The 25,199-nt window shown below is 36.2% G+C and overlaps 1 protein-coding gene across 3 annotated transcripts in view; it reads left to right on the top strand.

Moving 5' to 3' along the window:
- STAG2 (stromal antigen 2) overlaps nt 1-25,199 on the top strand; it is a 210,761-nt gene that overhangs the window by 91,342 nt on the left and 94,220 nt on the right. For 2 of the 3 annotated variants that reach the window (XM_006862849.1, XM_006862848.1), the window contains 4 exons: nt 6,713-6,856; nt 12,056-12,134; nt 16,081-16,245; nt 22,280-22,376. In XM_006862849.1, coding sequence (XP_006862911.1) covers nt 6,813-6,856; nt 12,056-12,134; nt 16,081-16,245; nt 22,280-22,376 — 385 coding nt within the window. In that variant the 5' untranslated portion in view covers nt 6,713-6,812. Of the gene's footprint in view, nt 1-6,712; nt 6,857-12,055; nt 12,135-16,080; nt 16,246-22,279; nt 22,377-25,199 lie in introns of those variants that run through there. The other variant, XM_006862847.1, reaches the window with a different exon arrangement.

The raw sequence follows: 25,199 nt of genomic DNA, 5'->3' as shown, positions 1-25,199 counted from the left end.
GCTGGGGACCCCATGCGCCCGACGTTGCCGGCCCACCACCTGCTCTAAGGTGACCAAGCAGGATCACTCTGCTGAGGTTCAATCCCGTTGTCTTTTTGTTAAAGTTTTCTATGAAATTTTTAAAGTCCCTGTGCATGTGAGCATGTATGTTTACCTTAATGATTCAGCGAGATCCTGATATAGAGCATTCTTTTCTTTTTAAAGCACAGGAAGTCCTCAGCTGTGAACACCCCACTTATGGACAACTCCCATATGTCCTTTAATGCCATTAAAATTTGCTCTCACTTTGAAAAGCTTGCAGTCACCTTTGCTTGCTATGCACGCAGATTTTAAATTAAAAACCTCAAGTATTTTTTTGCACTAAAGTAAGGCTAAATAACAACCATATGCACCTGTTTCACCGGATGTACAAATTTTTAAAAGATGCAGTTTGGAACCGATCTCATTTGTAAACAGGGAAATACCTGCATAGGCACCTTATTTTGAGAGCACATCTCAAATACATTTTGTTTTGCTTTGGTTTCTAATTATCAGATACATGTCAGTATATCCTGTGGTGAGCAGAACAGTTTGACCTGGCAAGACTTCTTGCTTTTACACTAGAAAATAATTTTGTGCTATTTAGGGAAATCTGTTTTTGAGATGGTCTCTAAATTCATGGGAAACATACACAAGATTGTACGTTGACTTTTGTCGACTTGGTTTAATATTCTTTAATTTAAAAAATTTTTTTCTTAAGCTTTAGCTTGAACTTGCATATGAGCAGTTGTTTTGTACTTGGTCCTTGGCCTTCTTCTGACTTGATAATAAATGCCACAGTTACAAGCAATTTGATTACTGTGTATTCTATCTGGTGAAGTTCAAGTGTATAGTTTCCTTGTAGTCTCCATTTACCTTGTTGGAGAAAGGTAATTAACAATGAATAGGTTGTTGGTCTTGAAAAATTCTGTTATATGATTTCTGGTGATGTTTCTATTTCTGAGACTTCATTTACCAAATACTGAACCTCCTTTGTTTCCATCTTTCACATTTTAATTAGCAGTAATTACCTTGATTCAGGAGCTCTGGTAGCGTAGTGGTTAGGAGTCAGGCTCCTAACCTCAAGATCAGTAGTTCGAAACTACCAGCCTTTCCATGGGAGAAAAATGAGGCTTTCTGCTCCCGTAAAGATTTACAGCCTTGGAAACCCTCTACAGGGTCGCTGTGAGTTGGAACTGACTCCACGGTATACTACCACCACCACCAATTACCTTGATTACCTGTTTGATCAATTTCAGTCTGTAGAAGTTGGTTAAAAACTGGTTCAATTTCTTCACATTTGACAATAGTGTCCAGATTTTCCATCACCCTGGTGTAACACTGTAGGATAAGCACTGGACCCACAAGGTTGGTTTGAACTGCAAGGTCGGCAATTCAAACCCACTAGCTGTTCCTCGGAAACCCTATATAGGGCCCCTATGAGTCGGAACCTACTCGGTGGCACAAGCATAAGCTGAGGAGTACAGGTGACACTATATGATAAGCACTAGGCTATTAACCACAAGGTCATTAGTTTAAACCCCATCAGCTGCTCTGTGGGAGACAGATGAGGCTTTCTGCTCCGGAATTTGAGATTTTGCAGCCTTGGAAAACCCTATACAGGGTCACCATGAGTCAAAATAATGGAGTACTGGTGTGACGCTGTAGGATAAGCACTGGACTAAAAGGTTGCTTTGAACGAAAAGATCGGCAGTTCAAGTTCACCAGCCAATCTTTTGAAACCCTGTACAGGGTTGCTAGGAGTTCGAACCTAGTCGATGGCACTTAACAACAACTAGAAGAAATAGACTCCACAGCATTTAGCAACAACAGTAAGCTTATGCTTGTGCTGTCTAGTAGGTTCCGACTCATAGGGGCCCTGTATAGGGTTTCCGAGGAGCAGCTAGTGGGTTTGAATTGCCGACCTTATAGTTCAAACCAACCTTGTGGGTCCAGTGCTTATCCTGATGAAGCTATCTTTAAAATTGTTGTTGTTAACATGCGTTAACTGCTAATTTAATCCACTAGCTTCTCCGTGGAAGAAAGCTGTGGCAATCTGATTTAGTAAAGATAGCCTTAGAAACCCAATGGGGGGCAGTTCTGTCCTATATGGAGGGATCTGTATGAGTTAGAATTGACATGATGGCAAAAATTTTGAATTTAAACAACCTGTTTCCCTTGCCTTTTCTACCTTCCTCTGATAACCATTTATGTCTCTATACACTTGCTTTTTAGAGAGATTTCATATGAGTGCGATCATGTATTTGTTCTTATGTGACTAACTTAAAGATTTATCTGTGTTGTAGCATATATCAGGACTACCTTTCTCTTAGTGATTAAATAATTTATTGTATATGTGTCACATTTGTTAGAAATTATTTGTGTAGTCTGGATATTAAACCCTTATCAGATGTTGTTGTTAAGTGCCGTCAAGTCAATTCTGACCCATAGCGACCCAGTATAGGGTTTCCGAGGAGCATCTGGTGAACTTGAACTGCTTGTCTTGCAGTTCAAACTGACTTTGCAGTCCATTGTATTAACCCATAGCGCCACACCAGGACTCCGATATATAGCTCTGCAAAACATTTCTTCCGGTAGGTTATCTGTTTACTTTTCTAGAAAAGCTCTTTTTTGCAAAGAGTTTCAATTTTGATGATTTGTGTTTTGGTGTCACTGACTGTTGAAAAGTTGGCCCTGAAGCATTATTCCTGTATTTTCTTTTTAGGAATTCTATGATTTATGAAGTACTTTTGAAGTTGGTATAAAAGATACATATTTAAGGAATGCAGTGTGTTTGGTTTTATTAAACACTGTTAATAAGAGAGCGTCACATAGACAGACAAACATGTGAAACCTTTATTTCTATCTTACCACCTAGATGGTTAGAAATTATTAGCTCCAGCTTCTTTTAAATAATAGAATAATTTCATTTAATAAATGTGTTGGGAGCTATGATCAGCTAACCACATGGTTGAAACTTCAAACATACCAGCTGCTCCTTGGAGAAAGATAAGGCTTTCTTTTTGTTCATGTGAATTAAATTCATGGCCCCGAATCAACTCGATGGCCACAGAATTTTTTTTTTTTTTTTTAATGGTTTAGTTGTGTACTACATGTTATGAGAAACTTTAGAAGATGGTGATCTAGTTAGATAATTCTTAGGTTACAATAAGAATGAAACTTACAATCATGGGACATTGTTGGGCAAGGGGAAGACCATACTAACAGTCATATCTAAATAGAGATTTTTGCTATACGAGTATTCTTCAGAAAAGAGATTAACTCAGTGATGGTATAGATAAATCTTGGGTTATTCATGACATCCTAATTTGTGGATAGTTAATACCTCTTGTTTCTCTTATTACCTCATTATTTTCCTCTTCATAGAAGCTAAACAAGAGTAGTTCTGAAATACAGTATTTTGAACTGAAGTATATTATTTGTAACCTTTTTAGATGTTTGCTAGAGATTTGAATCTAATAGAAAACTGATCTGTCATTGGAATGTTATTATTAATTGGATAACTCTAGACTTACCTTTGTTTTTTACATTGCCACTAAGTACTAGAGTCACTTGGAAATAAAATCAGCTCAACCTGACTTTTCTTTTTTTGTTATGGAGTGGTCATTTTTATGTCATTTCTTCTATGGTAGAAACATCTCTTTTGGTAAACAAATACACAACAAAACCCCAACCAGTTTGATTTCCACATGTATTGAGGTTAAGTCAAAAAGTTTCCTACAAATATCAATATGTGAAGCCATTATATTTTTACATCGCCTTCATTGAGGTCTGTGCACTTCAGATGGTTTGATTTCTGTCTCTCTAACCTTTTCCTGAAGAATTCTGTGCTCTTCGATTTACACCATGTCAAAATTGCAGTTTTGGCATCCTTGAGGGATTCAAGTGTTCTTTGAGGATCAAAAAGAAGTCTGAAGGGCCATGATCAGCACGGTAGGGGAGGTAGTGCAGTATTTCCTAACAAAATTCTTGTAGGATGCCTCTTGCTCTCTTCAAAGAGAATTGTTGTTGATAAGTGCCATTGAGTTGGTTGCGACCCTATATAAGGTTTTCGAGGAGAGGCTGGTGAGCTTGAACCACCATCGGCTTTACAGTCCAGTACATCATAGCAGGTGCATATCCTGATGGAAAAAATTTCTCTGTGCAAGTTTTCTGGCCCTTTTCTCATAGTACAGTTTTCAGTTTTCTTTAAACTTCTTCTAGGGTTCAGTGACATTAAAAAAAAAAACTACTTGAGGTCTTTTTTTCATGTTTTATTGTGAATTATGTGATAGTTTACATGGGAGAACGTTAGTTTTACATTCATCCTATCATGTATCATTTCATTGCCATGATTACAATCCCCTCCATGCATCATCAACCAACCAAAGGGTAGACCCTACAAGTCGGCCCCTGGTGGTCAGCACACAGCCCCTCCCCCTCTCTGTGTCTAAAGCCCCAACTGCTCCATCTCTCCATGTCATCATCTCTGCCTCCATCTCAGGCATCACTGCTTCTCTGGGTATGGTCCCACTCTCCGCTCTTCTCCCTTGATGATCCCAAGGACCGCCACTCCTAGACTACAAAGTTAATCACTCCCCTCCGTGCTACAAAATGTCTACCTTTATGATTACAGTCTTTATGCTGTGCGCAAGCTTTGTTATCCTTTACTAAATTGTACCACAATCATTAACATAAACTCAATACACACCCTATCCAAAAATCTCCTTCTCTCCCTCTCTACTTCCCACACCTCGTGGTGCTGGTGGTGGCCATGTGCTGTGGAGTTGGTTCCGACTCATAGCGATCCTGTACAGGGTTTCTGAGGCTGTAAATCTTTATAGGAGCAGAACGCCTCATCTTTCTCCCGCGGAACAGCTGGTAGTTTCGAATTGCTGACCTTGCGGTTCACAGCTCGATTCATAACCACTACGCTGCAACCACTAATAATCTTTGGTTTCTATATGCAAGGAAGCTTTAACATTTTGTGGAAAAATGAAATTAAAAGTTAGTGGAACTTTTCCTTGAACTTTTGAAGCTCCTTCGTAATCCTTTTGTAGTAGACTTACTTCGCTGAGCATAATTTTTTTTTAAAAGCTTCTTTTTGTGAAATCTGTTTGGGTGTTTGCTTTTACTTCTGTGATCATAGCTAGATTAGGGTTTGCTGGGTCATATGGTAGGTGTATGGTTGTACCATTTTACATTTTCACCAGCAGTGGATAAGAGTTCTAGTTTCTCTCCAAATTTGCCAATACCAGTTACTACCCCCCCGCCATTCTTTCCTTTTTTTTTTTTATTAGGATAAGTAAAAAGTAGAGCTGTGGCACTGTGGGCTAATGCGTCATACTGCAAAGTCATTTAAACTGCAAGGTCGGTGGTTCAGGCTCACCAGCTGCTCCTTGGAAACCCCATACAGGGTTGCTATGGGTTGGAATAGACTTGACAACACTTAACAACAACAGCAGTAGGGTTCTAGTTAATATTTGCATGGATTTATTCCCAACAAAATGTGTTTAAACATGTCTCTGTGGTCACTGGATGGTTGCAGACAAATTCTCTCAGTAATACACCTGTCTTTGTCTCATTAGGGTGTGTCCTAAAAGAAAAGGTCCAATCAAAACAGTGGCTTCTGAGGGGATCTGCTGTGCCAATTAAATTCAAGAGCAAGAGGTCAGTTCAGAAGGATATGGCGACTGTCTTTCAAGATCTCAAAGGAGTCATTTTGATAGACTTCCTTGAAGGACATAGGACAATCATGTGGGCTTATTATGAAGAAGTTTTACAAAAACTGTATTGGTGAGGAAAAGGCCTGGAAAATTGTTCTGAGGAATTTTTTTTCTCATCAGGGCGATGATCAAGGGTAGCAAGGGCTGTCTGTGAGAATTTCACTGGAAATGACTTACTCTACAGCTCTGTTCTTGTTCTTTCAGACGTTTTTGTTACTCAAAGAACATTAAAAAGTAACATATTTGAGTTCCCCGAGGATGCCAAAGCTGCCATTTTGACGTGGTCTCAATCGAAACATGAAGTGTTCTTCAGGGAAGGGTTAGAGAGATGAAAACAATGCCTTCAGAAGTGTTGTTTATACCTGAATGGAAAATATGCCAAGAAATTGTATTAATCCAAGTTTCTGTGTGTGTGTGTGTGTGTGTATATGTGTGTTTTTTTGTAGCAGTACTTTATGACTGACCCTGATATATTTTGGGTATTAAAACCTTATGTGGTTCCCCAAAACTTGTTCCTAACCTGTAACTTGGTTTTTTACTTGTCTTTTTCACATGAAGTCTTTTAAAGAAGGAAATACTTGCTTTTAAATTATATCTTGGGTTCCTCACTATTCCTTTCAATGATCTTATACAATATCAGCAAAAAGCTGTAGCATTTTCAGGCATCTTGTTATATGGTTTAAATGTGTCTTTGGGATTTCAAGTCCAGTAAAAGAATCAGATCAGATTATTTTAGGGCATATATACTTTTTAAAGTCAGATATACATTCCTTTGTATCTTGTCTTTACTGTGAGGATATACAGCAGTAATAATAATTTCATTCTAGAAAAGCAGTCAAGTGCAAGGAAAGAAATCCTTATTTACTAAAACACATCAAGATGTAGTTGGAGAATTTAGCTTTTGAATGTATTTACTGTCAGTGTTTTTGGTACATTTATAGTAAATATCATCTTTCCTCCACTTTAAGGAATTTTCTGTCTTAGAAGAAAGAAGCAAACCATCATTTTGCCCACGTAAATATATGAATATATTTCTGACATTGGGGCGTTCCAGAAGATGATAAAGAAATGATAGCAGCTCCAGAAATACCAACTGATTTTAATCTACTACAGTAAGTTATATTGTTATAATTCTTAATATATTCTTAAATATTTGTTTTCCACAAAACTGGAAGTTAAAATTAATTCTTTTTGAGAAGGGATAAGATAGCATGTATGCTTGAAACAGTTTATGTCAACAATCATTGGACTTTGTAACAGTAATTGGTCCAAATTTGTTTTTATTTTATAATTTACTTACTGTTGTTGTGAAGTGCCGTCGAGTTGGTTTCGACCCATAGCAACCCTGTTTAGGGTTTCTGAGGAGAGACTGGTGAGCTTGAACCACCGACCTTACAGTTTAATGTGACTGCAGTCCAGCGTATTAACCCACAGGCCACACCAGGACTGGTGCTATCCAGTTTGGAGTCCATGTTTGATTTTGCAACAGCAACTCCTTTGAGGGAGTGTCATGAAATTCTTAAAACGTTAAATGTTTTCATTAGTAAGTGATGATACAATGTCAAATTTCTTATAAAAATCAATGATGTTAGGCTAAAAGAAATCTTAAGAGGGTAGAGCATGTTACTTTTTTTTTTTTTTTTAAATCACAACACCAAAAAACCAAGTACGTGCATATTGACCTTTAAAGCAATTTTCTTTACCTTGTCTTTAAAAAACAACCTGTACTCTTTGTTGTTGTTGTTAAGTGCTGTTGACTCAGTTCCGACTCATAGCAACCCTATTTCTGAGGAACGATTGGTTAGCTTGAACTGCCAACCTTGTGGTTCAAACTGACTATGCAGTCCAGCACATTAAGCCACAGTGCCACACCAGAACTCCATACTCTAAAATTTAGTCAGTTTTTATTTTAATAAAATTAATTATTTTAATTTCTCCTTGGTTTTGGGGTAAGAATTTGAGGTACTACATATAATAGCTGTTTTAACACTGAGCTCCAGTTTCTCAAGGTACCTCAGTTAAAGTATTTCTGGAACCTTTACACATACGTACAGGCATACCTCAGCGATATTGTAGGTTGGATTCCAGAACACGACAATACAGAGTCACATGAATTTCTTAAATTTCTCAGTGCATCTAAAAATTATGTTTACAGTATGTTTCGTGTATTAAATGCTTGCACTATACTGTAGTTAATTAAAGATGTTTGTTTTTCCTGTAAGTTTGTGAAATCCCGGGAAATGGGGATGAGATCGTATTTCTGTTTGCACATCCAGATTCTCACACAGTACCTGGTGCCTAGTTAGCTCCCTTCCTTTCCCCTCTCCTCTTCCTTGTTATAGGGATAACCTCTGCAGAGAGCGGCTACTTATTAGCCTGATCACCATCACCTACTGCCATCAAGTCAATTTCAACTCAGTGCAATCCCTGTATTGTGTTTCTGAGGCTATAAATCTTTACAAGAGCAGCAAGCTTCCTCTTTTCTCCCTTGAAGAAGCTGGTGGGTTTGGACTGCTTATCTTTTTTGGTGATTATTACAGCTGAAAGGGTTTACTAAAAAATAGAAAAGTATGACTAAACAATAAAATAAATAGGTGGAGACTTGTCCATTTAAAACAAAACAAAACAGCAAATTTAGAGCATTCAGATGACTCTGCTTGCTCTATCTACACCAGGTCTGCTCAACATCTAATTTCTGTCCACATTTCATAACGTACAACCTGTAGGTTTCCAGTGAATCCCACTCATTGCTCTCACTGCATCTGAGAGACAAAGATTTGGACTGCAGCACAAACACCTGATACAATAGCGTCTACTACTTCTTCTGCCACACATGACTAAAAGAATTTAGCTGTCCCTAACTTGTCTGAGCAAAGTTTTCTTTTCTTTTCTTTTTGATTTGACAAATGTCTCTGTACTGTTTTTGTTTTCTTCTTTTTTAATTAAATGTTTTTATTTTGGATTGAGTGAAAGTTTACAGGGCACATCATCAGCTTCACATTCAACCATTCATATAGCTTGTTTCATTACATTGATTATTATCCCCTCCATATATCATCAGTTAACAGTGTTTCTCTCTATCCTCTTTAGCTTTTTTTGGGTGGGGGTAACTTGCCTTTTTGGAATTTACAGTCTCGGCTTTTAGGGAAGGTTTTTACATTTGTGTGTGGATATCCAGGGCTCATGTATGAGATTACTAACAAGCATTACTGAATAATCAGATGAGGGACAGTTTGCTATGTCTCCTAGGTGGCTAAAGTCTGATCCTCAGAGCCTATGGTTTGGACGGTCAACAACGCTTGGGCCCACAGGGTCTTGACCGCCTGACCGGGCTTGCACGGTTTGCATCAGATTCCCCCTTATTTATTGTTTGTTTTCTTTTCTTTTAAAAAAAATTATAGTCTCTGTCTGCAACAGCATTGATCCTACTCCTTCCCCGTGGCTTTCCATTTACATCGTATATTTCACAAATGAACAAGTTAAAAAATTTGATGTACACCTACAAAACAAAAACATACGTATTCATTTAAACTTCCAAAGGACACATTCTGCCAGTCAACTTCCTGTCCACAAGCACACAGCCTTTCTTAATCCATGGTCCTAGAACCTGTAACGGCTCTGTCTCTCCATGCCACCGTTTCTGTTGTCACCGGTTATCTAGGTAGGGATCTAATGCTTCTCTCATACGCGTTACTTCTTGATGGTCATGGGATCGATCATCTTGTTCCTAAAATGAAACGTTAGCTACTTCCCCATTTAGTTACACATCTTCTACAATTACAGTTTTGTAGAAGTTATGACAATCTCAATGAATTCTGCTACCAGTTACTCACAATTGAGTCATGAAATCCTATCACTGTTGTCCTCCATCCCCTTTCACTAGATCCATCTGTAAAAGAGGGAAGTGATATGGGGGGACCTTACCCCCTTCATTCTGAAACTAAGCACACTCATGAAAGCTTGTAAGCCTTTTGATAGCCAGTGTCTTAATTTCTTATTACTATCAACCCAGTACACTGAAGAAATGAGGTTGTTCCTTGATATGAAGAATCCTTCCATTGTGGTTGTAATTTTGAGTCATTGCATTCATAGACAAAAGTATAGTTCATCAAATTGTAGCAATCTGCACATGTTCACATATCAAACATCTTTATCTAACTCTTTTAGAATTCTAGTCCACTAGCCATCTAAGCTAGTTTAAATTAGGGTACTAGCTGAAAATTTGGGAGTTCACATATACTTCCCTGCACTTCAGACCCATCCAAGCTGGGTCAAATGGGTATTATCTGCAAGTTTGGGAGTTCACATATACTTCCCTGCACTTAAGTGAAGCTGACTGCTTCACTCTCAGCCCTAGCCCCTGGGGGGTGGTGGTGGTGGTATGCCAGTCAGTGTCCATAGGCTGGCTCAGGAGTTAACACATCTTTCTAAATAAACTTCAGACCAGCCAGCCCTTCCTCTTCTCTCTCTCATCTAAAGGTCAATAGGTGCCAATGGAACATGTGTTTCTGTCCTAGAAGGGGGTTTCCGTGATGAAGCTGACTTTTCTTTCCTTGATGCCTCCAAAGCAAACAGCTTGTTTGATATTCAAACAGCCAAACAATTTGACCTTTTCCTGCAGGTCTTTCTTTCAGTAAGAGACTTCTGTTTTCCCAGCATGAACTGCTTATCTTATAGCGCCACCAAGCAATGTTATTTATACACTGAAATATTTAAAAACATTTTTTGTTTTTTAAACAAAACCAGAAAAATAATTTTGAGGTGTAACAATCATGAGTTGAAGGATTACTATTGTAGCAGTCATTCATTTTTTGGTGTCTTTAACTCTGGGAAATGGCATTTAGGAATATTAACAGGTCCTTTTCTCTCAAAATTATTGGACATAGTTAGAATTGCTACAATCTTCATTACAGTGTTTAAACAATTTTGTTAGTAAGGGTCATAAATATGAGGTGGCTTCAGTAAGTTTTGTTATCTCTTAATTCTATTTTTCTACGAATTTTGAAATGCACTTGTGTCTTTAATTTTACTTCCCTGCTAGCATCTTAATCGTAACTTTATTCCACCTCAGAGCCTTAGGATGACTGGTTATTGTAGCAATAAAAATAGAAATAGAACTCTTAAGTAAAGAAGACTAGCTTTAGAAAGATAGCATTTCACTTTGCATTTATAAAACTGATACTAAACATACACAATTAGGGTAATGTAAACTATATGTTTGATGGGTGCAGCTCACTTACAAAATCCAGTATAACCCAGATGCAAATATAAATAATGCCTTGCATTAGTCATTTAAATGAGGGTATGACATTATTTAAGGATCCCTGGTGGCGCAGTGGCCAAGCACTCAGGTACTAACTGAAACTGAAAGGTTGGCAGTTAAAACCCAGCACAGCTCTGCAGGAGAAAAGTTCTGGCAGTCTTCTCTTTAAATGTTGTTGTTGTTGTTAAGTGCTGTCGAGTTGGTGCTTATTATAGCGACCCCATAGAGGGTTTCCAAGAAGCAGCTGGTGAGTTTGAACTGCTGGCTTTGTAGTTCAAGCTGACCGTAAGATCCAATGATTGTTCTACAGCACAACACCAGGACTCCTCCCTAAGGATTGTAGCCTGTGGACAGTTCTGTGTCACATAGGCATCTGACAACAACATTATTATTTAGGTAGCTTAATGGCTGGCTGTTCAAACTCACCAGTTACTCCTTGGAAACCCTATTCAGGGTTGCTTGAGTTAGAACTGACTCAAGGACACTTAGTGACAACAACAATAATAAACGCATGTTTGAGGAGCGTGGTTGGACTGCACTGAACCACGAACCACAATATTCATGGTTTGAGCCTGCTAGCTGCTCTGTAGGAGAAAGATTATTTTTTTTTGAGTCACAGAGGTCAGAGGATTCCTAATATTGATGAATTCCCTAATTCATTGATCAGTACGGTGTGGTCTTTGAACCAGAAAATGAAACTATCCATTAACAGAACACCTTATTTCTCAGGGTTAAATTTGGAGAGCCCCATAAGTTTCCTTTTTATGCTTCGGTTAAAAATGAACAAAATATTTAAAAACTGTCTAGACATCTGTGTTTTAAAGTACTGTTTTTGTAGTTGGTTATATAATCTTAGCTGTTTGGTAATATGCGATGGTGTGATGTTTTGGGAAAGCATCTTAATTGCTTTTAACGTTAATGTGGATCTTTCTTTGCATTGGGTTAAGCAAGACTTTCATATAGAAAATGTGGCAGAGAGTAAGAATTGTCTCTTTTATTTCTAAGGAAGGTGTATATTAATTTTATTTTTATTTATTTTTTGTCACAGGGAGTCAGAGACACATTTTTCTTCTGACACAGATTTTGAAGACATTGAAGGAAAAAATCAAAAGCAAGGCAAAGGCAAAGTACGTACCAAATATTTGACTTTACACACACACACACACACACACACACACACACACGCACGCATGCATACAGAATTATTTTAAGACTGGACTGTTATAAATTTATTTATAACAGCCATTTTTGTCTTCCTGATTAGTATGGTAAGCCTTCTGAGTACATGGGGCCTGTTTGGCTTCTAGAACAAATTACTCCTTTTGATTATATATTTTTAATGCTGTCCAGTTGGAATGAATCATTGTAAAGTTCATTTTTTAAAGTCGGGCTTTCAAAACGTTCATGGAAAGATTCCATTGTCACCAGCTTTTTGAAGCCCCCTCATACTCAGCAGAATTCGTTTGGCTTTATTTTTATTTTCCCATGAGTATTCAAATAGAAAGCAAAGAAATAAAATTTATTCTAAAGCACTCTAAAAATACAACACCAGTTATAATCTAATGATCTAAAGTTGACAGTTGTTTCACTCTTGACATAATTGTCAAGGATAAAAACTTAAAGTTAAATTCTGAGTCAATAGAATGCAAGTTTAGGGTATGTGGGGGCAGCTTGAGGAGGGTTATGGATAACTTGGCTTAAATCATTGACTCTGTGTGTTGTTTTAAAACACATTGTGCAAAAGATGACTTATTTTGTTGCTCAACTTTCCCCCTGCAGATGAATCTAGATTTTTTTATTTTTTCATGAGCCATTTACTTAAAATTTAAATAGCATAGATAGCTGTGACGGACAGTAAAAATTTCCCATGTTCCTCTCACATAGAGGGTATCATTACTAAAACATTTTGACCAACAGATTTTAATACACATGCCCAGGTATAATTTGCACATAGAAATGAAATGCAAATGGTTTTTAATATGCCTTTAAAGTACATGGTATAGTTTTGACAACTTTTCTATCAATGACTATGGCTGTCTGTGTGGGGGTTTTTTTTGTTGTTAATGCAGTGTAGCATTGGATTTAATGTATAGAACATAGTTTGCTAGTCCTTGGATGTTGGTGTACACAATCCATGTGTTATATATAATTTGTATGCTTTTATCCCTTAAAAAATAAAAATTTTGAGTGACTAGGTAGTTGGCAGGAGAGTAGATATGAATAAAAATATTAAAGACTACCACATATTTTAGGGGGTGACTTTTGACTTTGGTGTAATTTATAAGATGGGACATCTGAAGTGGAATCTAAATAGAAGATTCTCCAAGGATTTTGTTCCACAATTTGGTTAACTTTTATGTAGCCACCAAGTGAGGTGTTAGTATTTAATATTTTAAATGCTGTCTAATATTTGGCAACTCAGTGGCTCGAAAGGATGCACACTGGACTGCGAACGACAAGGTGTCGGTGACTTGAGCCTACCGACTCTGCAGGAAAAAGATGAGGCTTTCTGTTCCTGCAAACACTTAAAAAAAACTAGTCTTATGACTTGGTTCCAGCTTGATGGCATATAACAACACAACAACAATTAAATATTTAAATGAAGGCTGAGCATTAGCTAGTTTCCCTGTTTTATAGATGAGGAAACAGATCCAGAAAGCCTCATTTTAAGAATTTTAACCCAGGTCTAAAGATGTTGCTCTTTAGACCTGGATTGCTCTTAAGACAACTCTTTTTTTTCGACCTTGTTTCTCTCTTTAAGGCTATATGTACATACCTTAGCATATTTACTTACTGTGTTTCTCTTGTATATATCCCTAAAACTTTGTACGTAGTTTTCTTTAGCAAGTATATCCATTGAGCCATTTTAATTGTACTAATTAGTTTTTCATTCTTGCAGGGAATACTGAAGCACATAATGGATTAAGAAAATTGTAAATTTATAGCTCCCTGTTAAATAATACGAACACTTTCAATAGTGTATTCTTTGTAGTTGATTTTTTTCTCTCTTATTTCTGAAGTTTCTTTTAACAATTAAGAATTCAATGACTAGCATCCCAAACATAAAATTTTTACTAACAAAATTTTTGTAAGTTCACAAGTCATGTATTTCCGTTGTTAGGAATGGGTTTGAAGTTTAGAGTAAAGTGGCTTGGACTCTTGAAGTAGGAGTAAGGACCTATTGAATACAGTACAGACACACACAGACTGTTAGTGGAAATAAATTTGTATAACTTTATGTAGATCCTATTTTGGTCAACTACAGCCTGTTGTTTTTTTCAAAGCTCCCCACAAGCTAATAATGGTTATTACATGTTTTAAAGGGCTGTAGAAATAAATGAAGAATATGTGACAGAGACTCTATATATGCCCTGTTGTCATTGTTCAGTGCCTCCGAGTCAATTCCAACTATTGACACTTTATAGAGTTTCTGAGAAATAGCTGGTGGTTTGAACTGCCTGCCCTGCACTTAGCAGTCCAGAGCTTATCCTACAACATTACCAGGACAATATATGTTCTTTGCAAGGCCAAAAATACTTACTATCTGCACCTTTATGGGAAATTTGCCAACCTTGCTCTCAATCATAGAAATTTGTGATTCTAAAAGAGGCCTTAGAAATCAGGTAATCCAGGATCACCAAACTTTTGCTTTACAGAGTTTAATTATTAAATTTCATTTTAGATAAGAGGGTTTTGAGTTAAGATTTTGAGTTAGGAGTTTAAGATGTAAATGCTGTGTTTGTTAACTGGCATCAAATCAGTTCCGACTCGTATAACATGTCTGCGGAGCAGCTGGTGGGTTTCACCCACCAATCTTGGGGTTAATAGTCCAGTGCGTATCCTATAGCACCACACCAAAACTCCATAAATACTGTTGTTGTTAAGTGTCATCGAGTTGGTTCCGACTCATAGTAGCCCTGTATAGGGTTTCCCAGGTCAAGCTGGTGGACTTGAACTGCCAACCTTGTGGTTTGCAGTCTAGTGCTTTTCCCTACAGTGCCATACCAGGAATCCTCATAAATGCTGTACGGGGAGGTGTTTTAAAACTGAGGCATATAGACAGTGTTATAACTGATTATTGTAGTTCCTCATCTTTAATGCTGTCAACTACCTTAAAAAAGCACTTCATTTCCATAGTGTTCATTCATTGAGTTTTCATGATATAGAAGGTGTTGAAAGGGTTGGAAGGAGGACAGCAAGAATGAAGTTGATATTCATGTTCCTACATTTTACAATTTACAATTTCTTGTTCATCACACTTCAGTGATTAGGAAGTAACAATGGAATTCAAGTTAAAGTGCTGAACAAAGTCTAAATTACTTATTTGATAAGAATTTTGTTATTCCTGCTGTTGGCTCTATCCAATAATTTTAAAGCACCATAGGGATTTCTTGGAGACAGCCACTCTGATTTATGATGCTTTAGGGAATTCTAGGGATTCTATGTTACAGATAATTTTTCATAGTGTTTTCAAACTGTTGATATTTTCAGAGCTTTTAATTTTATAATTGCACATTAATTTTCAAAATTGATTTAGACCTAGGTTTGTGTAAGTAATTCAAGTTGACCTTTCGATCTGACTTCTATTCCAGTAATTTTATTGAGCTCCTTTTTACATATGTTTTATCATTTCTAAGTGATTGTAGCAAGTATTTTCCAGACTCTATTATATGCTGGCTGTATTGCTCAGTACTTTGTGTTTTCACTACCATAGCAACCATATGAGGTGTGGGCATAGTTGTATTCTCAGTTAACAAACTAGAAAATCTTTTGTAGCACAGTACCTCGTCAAGGTTATTCAGTTTGTAAGAGGAGCAGAAATCTGAACCCTGGCAGTATGACTCCAGTGTGGTATATGGTAATTTAATTGGGGGGGGGGGGGGGGAAAGATACCATAAAGAGATTAAGTGTCACAACCATGCCATTTTGTTTTAATATATGGGCTGACTTCTTTAGGTCAAGTTTAAAGCATGTCATAATAAGGTACTATATCAGTAGATTCTTCTGCTATTGCTTCATTTTGAACTCTCAAGGTTAGTGGTATGCTTAACTTTGCTTTCTTTCTTTTTGAAGACTTGTAAAAAAGGCAAAAAAGGCCCAGGAGAAAAGGGCAAAGTTGGAAATGGAGGAGGAAAACCTCCTTCTGGCCCAAACCGAATGAATGGTCATCACCAACAGAATGGAGTGGAGAACATGATGTTGTTTGAAGTTGTTAAAATGGGCAAGAGTGCTATGCAGGTAATATTTATGGTGCCCATCCCAGTTTATTTGTACATTTTAACCTTTAGTGAATTATATAGGCTACATGTTTAAAAAGGCAACTGATTATTCAGAAAATGAGTGCTTTTGTCTACTCAGACATAAGTCCTTTAAGCTGTATCCAGCTACCCCCACCCCCCAGCTATGAGATTTCTATTTCCTCTGAATTTGTATGTTGTCAGCTGCTATTGCGCTGGCTCCCAACACATGGCAGTGTCTTGAACAATAGCATTTAAACTTTGTGATCCATAGGGTTTTTATGATTGATTTGCACAAGTAGATAGATCTCTAGGCCTTTCTTCCTATTTAATCTGTTATTCTGAGTTTATATAACTGCCATCAAAATAGGAAGTATTTGCCTTTACGGAATTCTTGATTGAGTGACCTCTAAGATATTTGCTTACCATTTTAGTGAATTGAATTATTTTGGTCACTCTTGTGGATAATAAAAACTGTATTGGTTGTGGATTTTTTTTTTATATATAGCAGAAGAAACGTTGAGGGTACATTCACACCAAAACTATCCTATTTATATTTCTACTGAGTAATTATAATGACAGTAGAAGCGTTTAGGCTTTGCAAATGTAGACTAACCCCATATGGGTTTTAAAAATTAAATAACTATAAACCATAAACATGCATAGTTAATAACAGATTTTGTTTAATTTACAAAACCTGTATGGAAAAGTCCCTCCTCCCCTTTGATATATTAACTCTAATCAATAACAAGTGCATCTGGATGGTTTATAGAGAACTAGCCATTTTTGTTTTCTGTTAGTAATAACTAAAATTCAAATCTTATTTATAATAATAGTTACCTAAATTTGTATAGTTTAGAAATAAACTAAAAAGAGATCATAATTGTGACTAATTAAGAAATAATTTTATATATATAAAATATAAAAATAATTGTTAGTTGACCTTTCAACAGTTTTGGAAAATAAAGAATGTTATGTTGATGTTGTAAAATGCTGTCAGGTCAATTCTGACATGTGTATAAAGCAACCCTGTATAGGGTTTCCAAGGAGTAACTGGAGGGTTTGAGCCGTCATCTTTGTCGTTAGCCATCCAGTGCAGATCCTACAGTGCCACACCAGGACTCCAAAGAATGTAATAAATACCAAGTTTATTCATGTAATTCTAGTTCATCTTCATGTAGGGTATTGTATGAAAGTTGGTTGTTACACAGTTGTGATTAGGATGTGGATTCTCTTTGGTGTTTAATATTTTTAATGATTATTTTGTCTACACATTAGGCTTTTTGGATTGTTACAAGTTTTCTTACTGTGCTGTAGTTTATTCCGTTATTTCTCAGTTTAAAAAGTTACTCCACTTCTCTACTTCTTTATTAAAGGGACAGATTATGGTTGTTACATTAGGTATTATTCCATTAATTTACTTAGCATTTTATATTGCTTTTTATCTATAATAGTTTGTTATGAGTAGTTAAATGCATTAATTTCAGTATCTTTAAAAATACATCTTTCATTTTTGTTAACATCAGATATCACAACATATCCATAGCTAATTAGGCTGCTCTATTTCTGTCTAGTCTGTAGGGTTTTGATGTAACTTTGGATCATTAATTTTTTAAAAATAGAATGTGGGTAAGATTTTAGCTTTATATTGAATTATTTTTGTTAATGTTACGGCATTGTTTTAAGAACGAACATTTTCCTTGCTTCTGGTTTGCCATATATTAAGTTATTGTTGTTGTGTGCTGTGGAGTTGGTTCCGACTCATAGCGACCCTGTACAGGGTTTCCGAGGCTGTAAATCTTTACGGGAGCAGAAAGCCTCATCTTTCTTCTGCAAACAGCTGGTAGTTTCGAACTGCTGACCTTGTGGTTCGCAGCCCGATTCATAACCACTATGCTACCAGAACTCCTTATATTAAGTGTACATCTCTGCTATTTCTTTTTCTTTTTTCTAAATAGGTTTCTACCTTAAAGGGTGAATGTCTGTAGTATTTTTCCATTCTAGAATCTTTTCTCTTTCCACCTCTGGTTCATCAAATATATTCTCACTTGTTACCTTTCCAAGATTGAAATTTGACTAAGAGAGTTCCCTTGCTTAGAAACTTCCAAGGGTTCTTCCTTATCCAAAAGTTAGCCCAGATTTCCTTATGACATACTTACTGTTCTCTAGCCATATTATGTATTCTGTCTCTAGTTCATTGTTCTTGCTTGTTCTCTCTTTGGTTGTAATTTTTCTTCCTCGCTTCCTTATCAGATTGATGTTGTTGTTGTTAAGTACCGTGGAGTCGGTTCCGACTCATAGCGACCCTGCAACAGGGTTTCTGAGGCTGTAAATCTTTACGGGAGCAGAAAGCCTCATCTTTCTCCTGTGGAACAGCTGGTAGTTTCAAACTGCCGACCTTGAGGTTAGCAGACTGATTTCGTAACCTCTACGCTACCAGAGATAGGCCTGGCTAAATCAAATGTTGCTCCTCTTCTAAGAAGCATTCCCAGACACTATTTTATCCTTCCAGATATGTTTATTTTATCTTTTTATTATGCCACTTAGCATTTTTTTAAAGTTTTTATTTTGAATTGAGTTATAGTTTACATGGAAGACATCAGTTTTACACTCATAGTTTCATTGCAATGATTACAATCTCCGTGTATCACTTTCTCTTTCTTTCTTTTTTTTTTTTTGAGTGGGGGGAGGATGTACACAAAAACACTCAGGAATATATAACAATTTAAACACCCAAAGGGCACATTTTGCAAGCCTGCCTCCAGGCCGCCAGCACTCAGTCTTTCTCTTTCCATGAGTCTACTGTCCCCAGTTGCTCTCTTCTCTCCATGTCCTCATCTCTGCCTCCATCTCTGATGTTGCTGCCTCTCTGGATAGGGTAGCATATTGTTTAAAAGCATATGTATGATGGGGCTTTGAAAAGCTTGTGAAAAAACAGAATTAAAAAATATCAGAATTTTCCCATGAACTCTTTGAAGTACCCTTCAAATAGGAAATGTCACACTATTTCTAGATTTTTAATTCCTTGATCAGAGACCATTTTTTGCTATGTCTTACATATACCACAATCTCTAATATTTGAATAAGTACAATACTGGCTGTTGGCTTAGAAATAGTTCTTATCATTAAAGGAGAAAGTATGCATATACTCCTTAGTTTTATTAGATAATGAATGTTGATTTCTATTAAATAATATCTGAATATACTATTGAACAATTGCATTTTAAAACATTTATTGCCTAGTCTGTTGTTAGGTACCGCCGAGTCGTTACTGGCTCATTGCAACCTTATGTGAAACAGAACAAAACACGTAGTCTTGCACTAGTGCCAATCCATTTTGTTGGGGGGGAGGTCTTCCTCTTTTTAAACACCCTAAAGGCCGGCCTCAACTGGAAATGGTCTTTCCTTGTGACTTGGGCTTCTTACTGTATAGCAGCTGGGTTTGTTCCATGACAAAGTCTTCAGTTTGCTAGAGCTACAAGAGACCAATGCAGACGTTGTATGACCTTTCATTATCTAATTTGAAAGTCACATAGCATCATTTCCACTGCACTCTGTTCTAGGGTAGGGCACATAGACCCAATCTCTTAATGCGGAACAATGTCAGAAAATTTGGGGCCATCTATTATTACGATTTTTTTTTTTTTTAATCTACCCTCTAATTTTTTTGGAAAGAAATATATATTGGACAGAAAGATAAAACATGAGGCAGGGGAAAATATGGAATTGAGAATAAATACAAATGCAAGTCATTTTACTACTTGTTTTGTAACTACAGCAAACTAGACAGAGAAGGCTTTGTACAGAATAATACCATAAAGGTTAAAAGATGGAAATGTTCCCTTAGCATGATTGGCGATTTCATTCTCTGGTATTTGGAATTTGGAGTGCAGCCCTAAGTTTTGGATGGATCACTGGGCATTTGGGCACTGTCTACACTTTGACCAGATTTGAACAGAAGAATGGCCACTTGGCTCAGGTAGAAGTAAAAGAAGTGCTGAGTTTCTCTCAAAGATATCTAGTACCAGGTAGGGTTGGTTGTACTCCTTGTCAAAATCCTTCTTAAAAAGGACATGTCCTTCCTCTATGCTCTATTTCTCTAGCCCCTGAGTAGTGCACTTCTCTGAGTCCTGTTGCATCTCCTCCCACATGCCCACGTTTGACCATGGCCTTTTAGTCACATGATTACATTGAAGTACAGACTGGACTGGTCAACTACTAAGGTCACCTGCAGGGAGGGATTAGAGCACCTCAGTCCCAACAAGAGCAGCTATCTCTTTGGAGGCCAGTGAGTGCCTGGGGCCATGTTTTTTTTAAAAAAATACACAGTCCCATAAGAATATTCTCTTGGTATTTATTGCCCATATTATGATTGGGAATAATGTTAAAGAATTTCTGTAGTAAATTTAATTAGTTAATATACACAAAGTGATATAAAAATCTATCGATACTTGTGGATGTATGTTTTCATTTCTCTTGGGTATATACCTAGGTTGGGTCATATGTTTACTCTTTCTTTAACCTCTTGAGGAATGGCCAAACTGTTTTTCCAAATGTTTACCATTTTATGTTCCTACCAACAATATATGAGGGTCCTAATTTGTCCACATCTGCTGCTCAACCACTTGTTATTGTCTGTTTTAAAATTATATTTTATAGCTGTCCTCATGTGTGTGTGAGGACCTCTGGTGTTGTGGCCCTGTTGGATAAGCACTGGACCACAAGCTTCGTGGTTCAAACTCCCCAGCTACTCCTTAGAAACCCTATATAGGGTCACTATAAGTTGAAGCCAAAAGGAGGGCACTGAATAATCACAAAGTGACTGTAAATTGGTATCTCTTTGTGATTTTGAGGTGTATTTCCCCAGTAATTGAATGATGCTAAACATCTTTTCATATATTATTCATTTGTGTATCTTTTCTTACAGAAATGTTTATTCAGATCTTATACCCTTATTTTTAGTTAGACTGTATATATTCTGAATATAAGCCCCTTAACAGATATTTGATTTGCAGATATTTTTCTTCCACTGTGTGGATTATCTTTTAACTTTCTTGATGGTGTTATTTGAAGTCACACAAGTTTTTAATTTTGATGTGATCACTTTATCTATTTTGTTCCTTGTGATTTTGGTGTAGAATCTCCGAAGGCTTTAACTCAATATTACCAAGGTTTACTTGGTATGTTTTCTGTTAAGAGTTTTATAGCTTTCACTTTTACATTTTGGTCTATGATCCCTTTTGAATTAATTTTTTGCATGGTGTGAGGTAGGAGTCTAATGTCAATGTTGTACAAGTGGATATCCATTTCTTTCAGCTCCATTTTTAACAAAAAGACTTATTTTTCCCTATTGAATTACCTTGGCATCCTTGTTGAAAATCATTTAACCATAATTTAAGGATTCATTTCTGGACACTATTTTATTCATCTATATGTCTGTCCTCATGCCAGTAGCACACTATCTTGATTACTGCAGCATTGTATTAAGATTGAAATCATGTGAGTCCTCCAACTTTGTTCTTTTTAATGATTATTTTGGCTACTCTGCTCTGTCCCCCTTGCATTAAGAACTTTATGGTCAGTATTTAAATTTCTCCATAGAAGCTAACTGGGATTTTGATAAGGATTGCATTAAATCTATAGGTCAACTTCTGCAACAAATTAAATCTTCAGATCCATGAATCACCCCACTTTCTTTTGACCTTTATTTAATCTTTTTTTATTAGCATAGAACAAGTATAAGTGTTTACTGTTGGAAAAAAAAGATTGTCTGCATTTGTAACATAGCTGAATTTCAGATTCCTTGTAAATCAAAATACACAGGATTGATCTTCATTTTATGCTGTTAGATGATTATTTTACTGAGTTGATTCTATTTATTCTTAAAATTTAACTTTACATTTCAGTATATAAGTACATATATTATTTTTAAATAACATACCATTTAATTGATGACATAGGACTTTCATCAGATTTCATTGATTTTTAGCACATTAGAAAAAGCTAATAATCTTGTTTTTTCCCCTCTGCTATAGTCGGTGGTAGATGATTGGATAGAATCATACAAGCATGACCGAGATATAGCACTTCTTGACCTCATCAACTTTTTTATTCAGTGTTCAGGCTGTAAAGGTAAGATACATCTATTTTGGAAGAAGAATACCCTCAAATGGTATCTTCCTTTTTGTTGTACCTTAAGAAACATCAGCATATTACATAGAAAATAATGACAAAAAAATTGAATTATTCGCATTTTTTTCACGCCAAATGTATAAGGAAAAAGGAACAAGAACAAAATAAGACAAAAGTCTATTTAGACCGTTGTATACATAAGTGAAAGTTATGTAAAGAACAAGACAATTTATAATTGTTGTGTTACTTTTATTAGATTATTTCCTACTTTCAGCATCTGGTTTTAGGAGCAAAGAAATGGATTAAAAAAGGGAAGAGGAAGATAATGAAGAGATACAGATTCAATTGGCAGGGAATTATAAAATGTAGGGAATTAAAAAATACCATGCGTAACAGAAAGTAAATATGTAGATAGGTAAGTAAGTAAGGTATTGGTGAAATTGCCCATTTTTCTTCAATCAGCTTTTGGTATGGGAGCGGGAATTTGTTTAATGTGTTTTTAGTTTATTTTAGAAGAGTTTTAAGTAGAAGTGGAGAAAGTATAAAATATAGTAATGTCTTGTGTAGAACAAAAAGTTGTAGGGAAGACATTTTTTCAGGGGTAAGTTTGGGAGTCATACATCCTGATCTTGATGAGTGCATCAAAATCATGGACTGGTTTTGATCTGTCCTGTGTATCTGTAATACTTGGCCCATTCTTGAAATTTAGAAGATGCTCAAACAAATAAGTTTTATGAAGTCTTCCATTTTTTAATTAAGAAAATAGCACAAAAAACATGAACATTAAAATTCTAGAGGGAAACGCACTTTTAAAATATATTTCAAAAATATTGAAATGTTAAACAAACCAGAATTAGAAATAAAAGAATCCAAAAGCAATTCTTCTGTAAAAAGTACTGTGGTTGGAATTGGTGAGCAAATAATATTGGAAGAACTGATGTATTTTCATTTGAGGTTGTTGGCAACATTTTTAATGCAGCATACATAATTAAAATGATCTCTGTGAGGCCTGAAAGTTACATAAATATATTAAATTCTAAAGTCATCATTACTAAGTTGGCCAATTTTTAGAAAAAAATTGAAATTGTCTTAACCTTAAAGAGATAGCCACCTAGTCAATTAATTAGATCTAGACCTCTTAGATCAAGGTAGCTACAACTTAGTATTAGAATTAAAAAAAAAAAATCTTTTGATTACTCAGAGGGAATTTAGTGACCTAGGCTCTGAACTAAGTTGACTTAGGAAAATGACATGCACTTAAATTATTTATACCAACATCCATGTTTCTGGAGTAGAATGGATACAGTTAGTCATGTGTTATATAACCAAGGGCAATATCTTTTCTCTTTCGTAGATTCTGTTGAAAACTGCAGGTTGATTGCATAATAGCTAAACAGAAATAGTTTTTTGAGTTGGAATTGTAATTTTCAACTTTAGCCTTCCCTGGCTTACTCACATTTGATTTCTTAAATGACACAGGGAATTATACATTTAATTGTAATTTGTAATTTCTTAATTAGACTTCTGAATTGTAGTTTTAAAAAAAAGGCCATAGTCAGAATAATTTTCATGTATCAGGTTTAATCTTTTAAGTCATCAGTGTCTTTATAATCTGAAATTTGCTAACTCAACTTTTGGAGATACGAAGAGGATTCATAATGTTCACAGAAAAATTGCATTAGATTTTAATTCCATTTACCACCAGTTTTTTGAAGTCTCCCACCCCCATATACCTCATCACAAACCAAGTTGTCAAAATTTTTAACTTTTGAAGTTTTTCAACACTTAAAATATCAGCTAGATTTAAGTATTGCTCTAATACTCTGCAATCAAGGAACCGTCATAAAAGGAAATTAATCACATGATCAAAGTTTAGTCATTGGTGTGGCATGGAAACCCTATACAGGGTCGCTATGGGTTGGAATCGACTCAACGGCACTTAACAACAACAACTTTCAAAATAAACACAATTATTTTGATAGAAGTGTATCATAAGTGCATTAAATACATTATATGAATGTTACTAAATATATGACATATACATATCCTTTTCCTATGGACTTGGGTCATCATTATGAACATCAGGCCGCTGTCTGATGTTGATTCTACCTCCAATGTTGGTTCCTTCGTTCCTTGTCAACTCACTTTGTTTATTTGTTTGTTTAAGGTTTTTATTGTGGGTTGAGTGAAAGTTTATATGGCAGATCATCAGTTACCTTGTTTCATTACATTGATTATAATCCCCTCCATGTACCATCAGTTAACAGTATTTCTCTCTATCCACTTTAGCTTTTTCAAAAACACACAAACAAAAAAAAACCACTCAGGCATATATAATAATTTATATCTCCAAAGGGCACATTCTGCAAGTATGCTCCTGGCCACCAGTTCTTAGTCCTTCTCTTCTTAGTTGATGAATCTAGAGTCCTCAGCCGCTCCCCCTCTCCGTGCCCCCATCTCTGCCTCCATCGCTGTCATTGCTGCTTCTCTGGATAAGGTCCTGCATTCTGCTTATGCATTCCTCTCTTGATGGTCCAAGGGTCCTCTGTTTCTGGACTATAAGAATAACCACTCCCCTTTTTTTTATTACAAAACTTCTACCTTCACAATTGTGACAATCGCAATTAGTCATGATAACAGTTATTCACTGTTGAATCTTACGAATCTTATCCTCATTTCTTTTCACTAGACCCATCTAGACAAGATGACAGATATTCAATGGGGACTTTTTTCTTTTTCCCCATACTCTTAAGCTAAACTCCCTCTTGAAACCTTGTAAGTCAGTCACTTCATGCCTTTATTAACCCCTCATTTTAGGTAGCC

This window comes from Chrysochloris asiatica, unplaced genomic scaffold (assembly GCF_000296735.1).
Source record: "Chrysochloris asiatica unplaced genomic scaffold, ChrAsi1.0 scaffold00051, whole genome shotgun sequence".
Taxonomy (NCBI): Eukaryota; Metazoa; Chordata; class Mammalia; order Afrosoricida; family Chrysochloridae; genus Chrysochloris; species Chrysochloris asiatica.
Note: the sequence above shows the minus strand (reverse complement) of the source record. Positions and strands in the feature narration are given on the sequence as shown.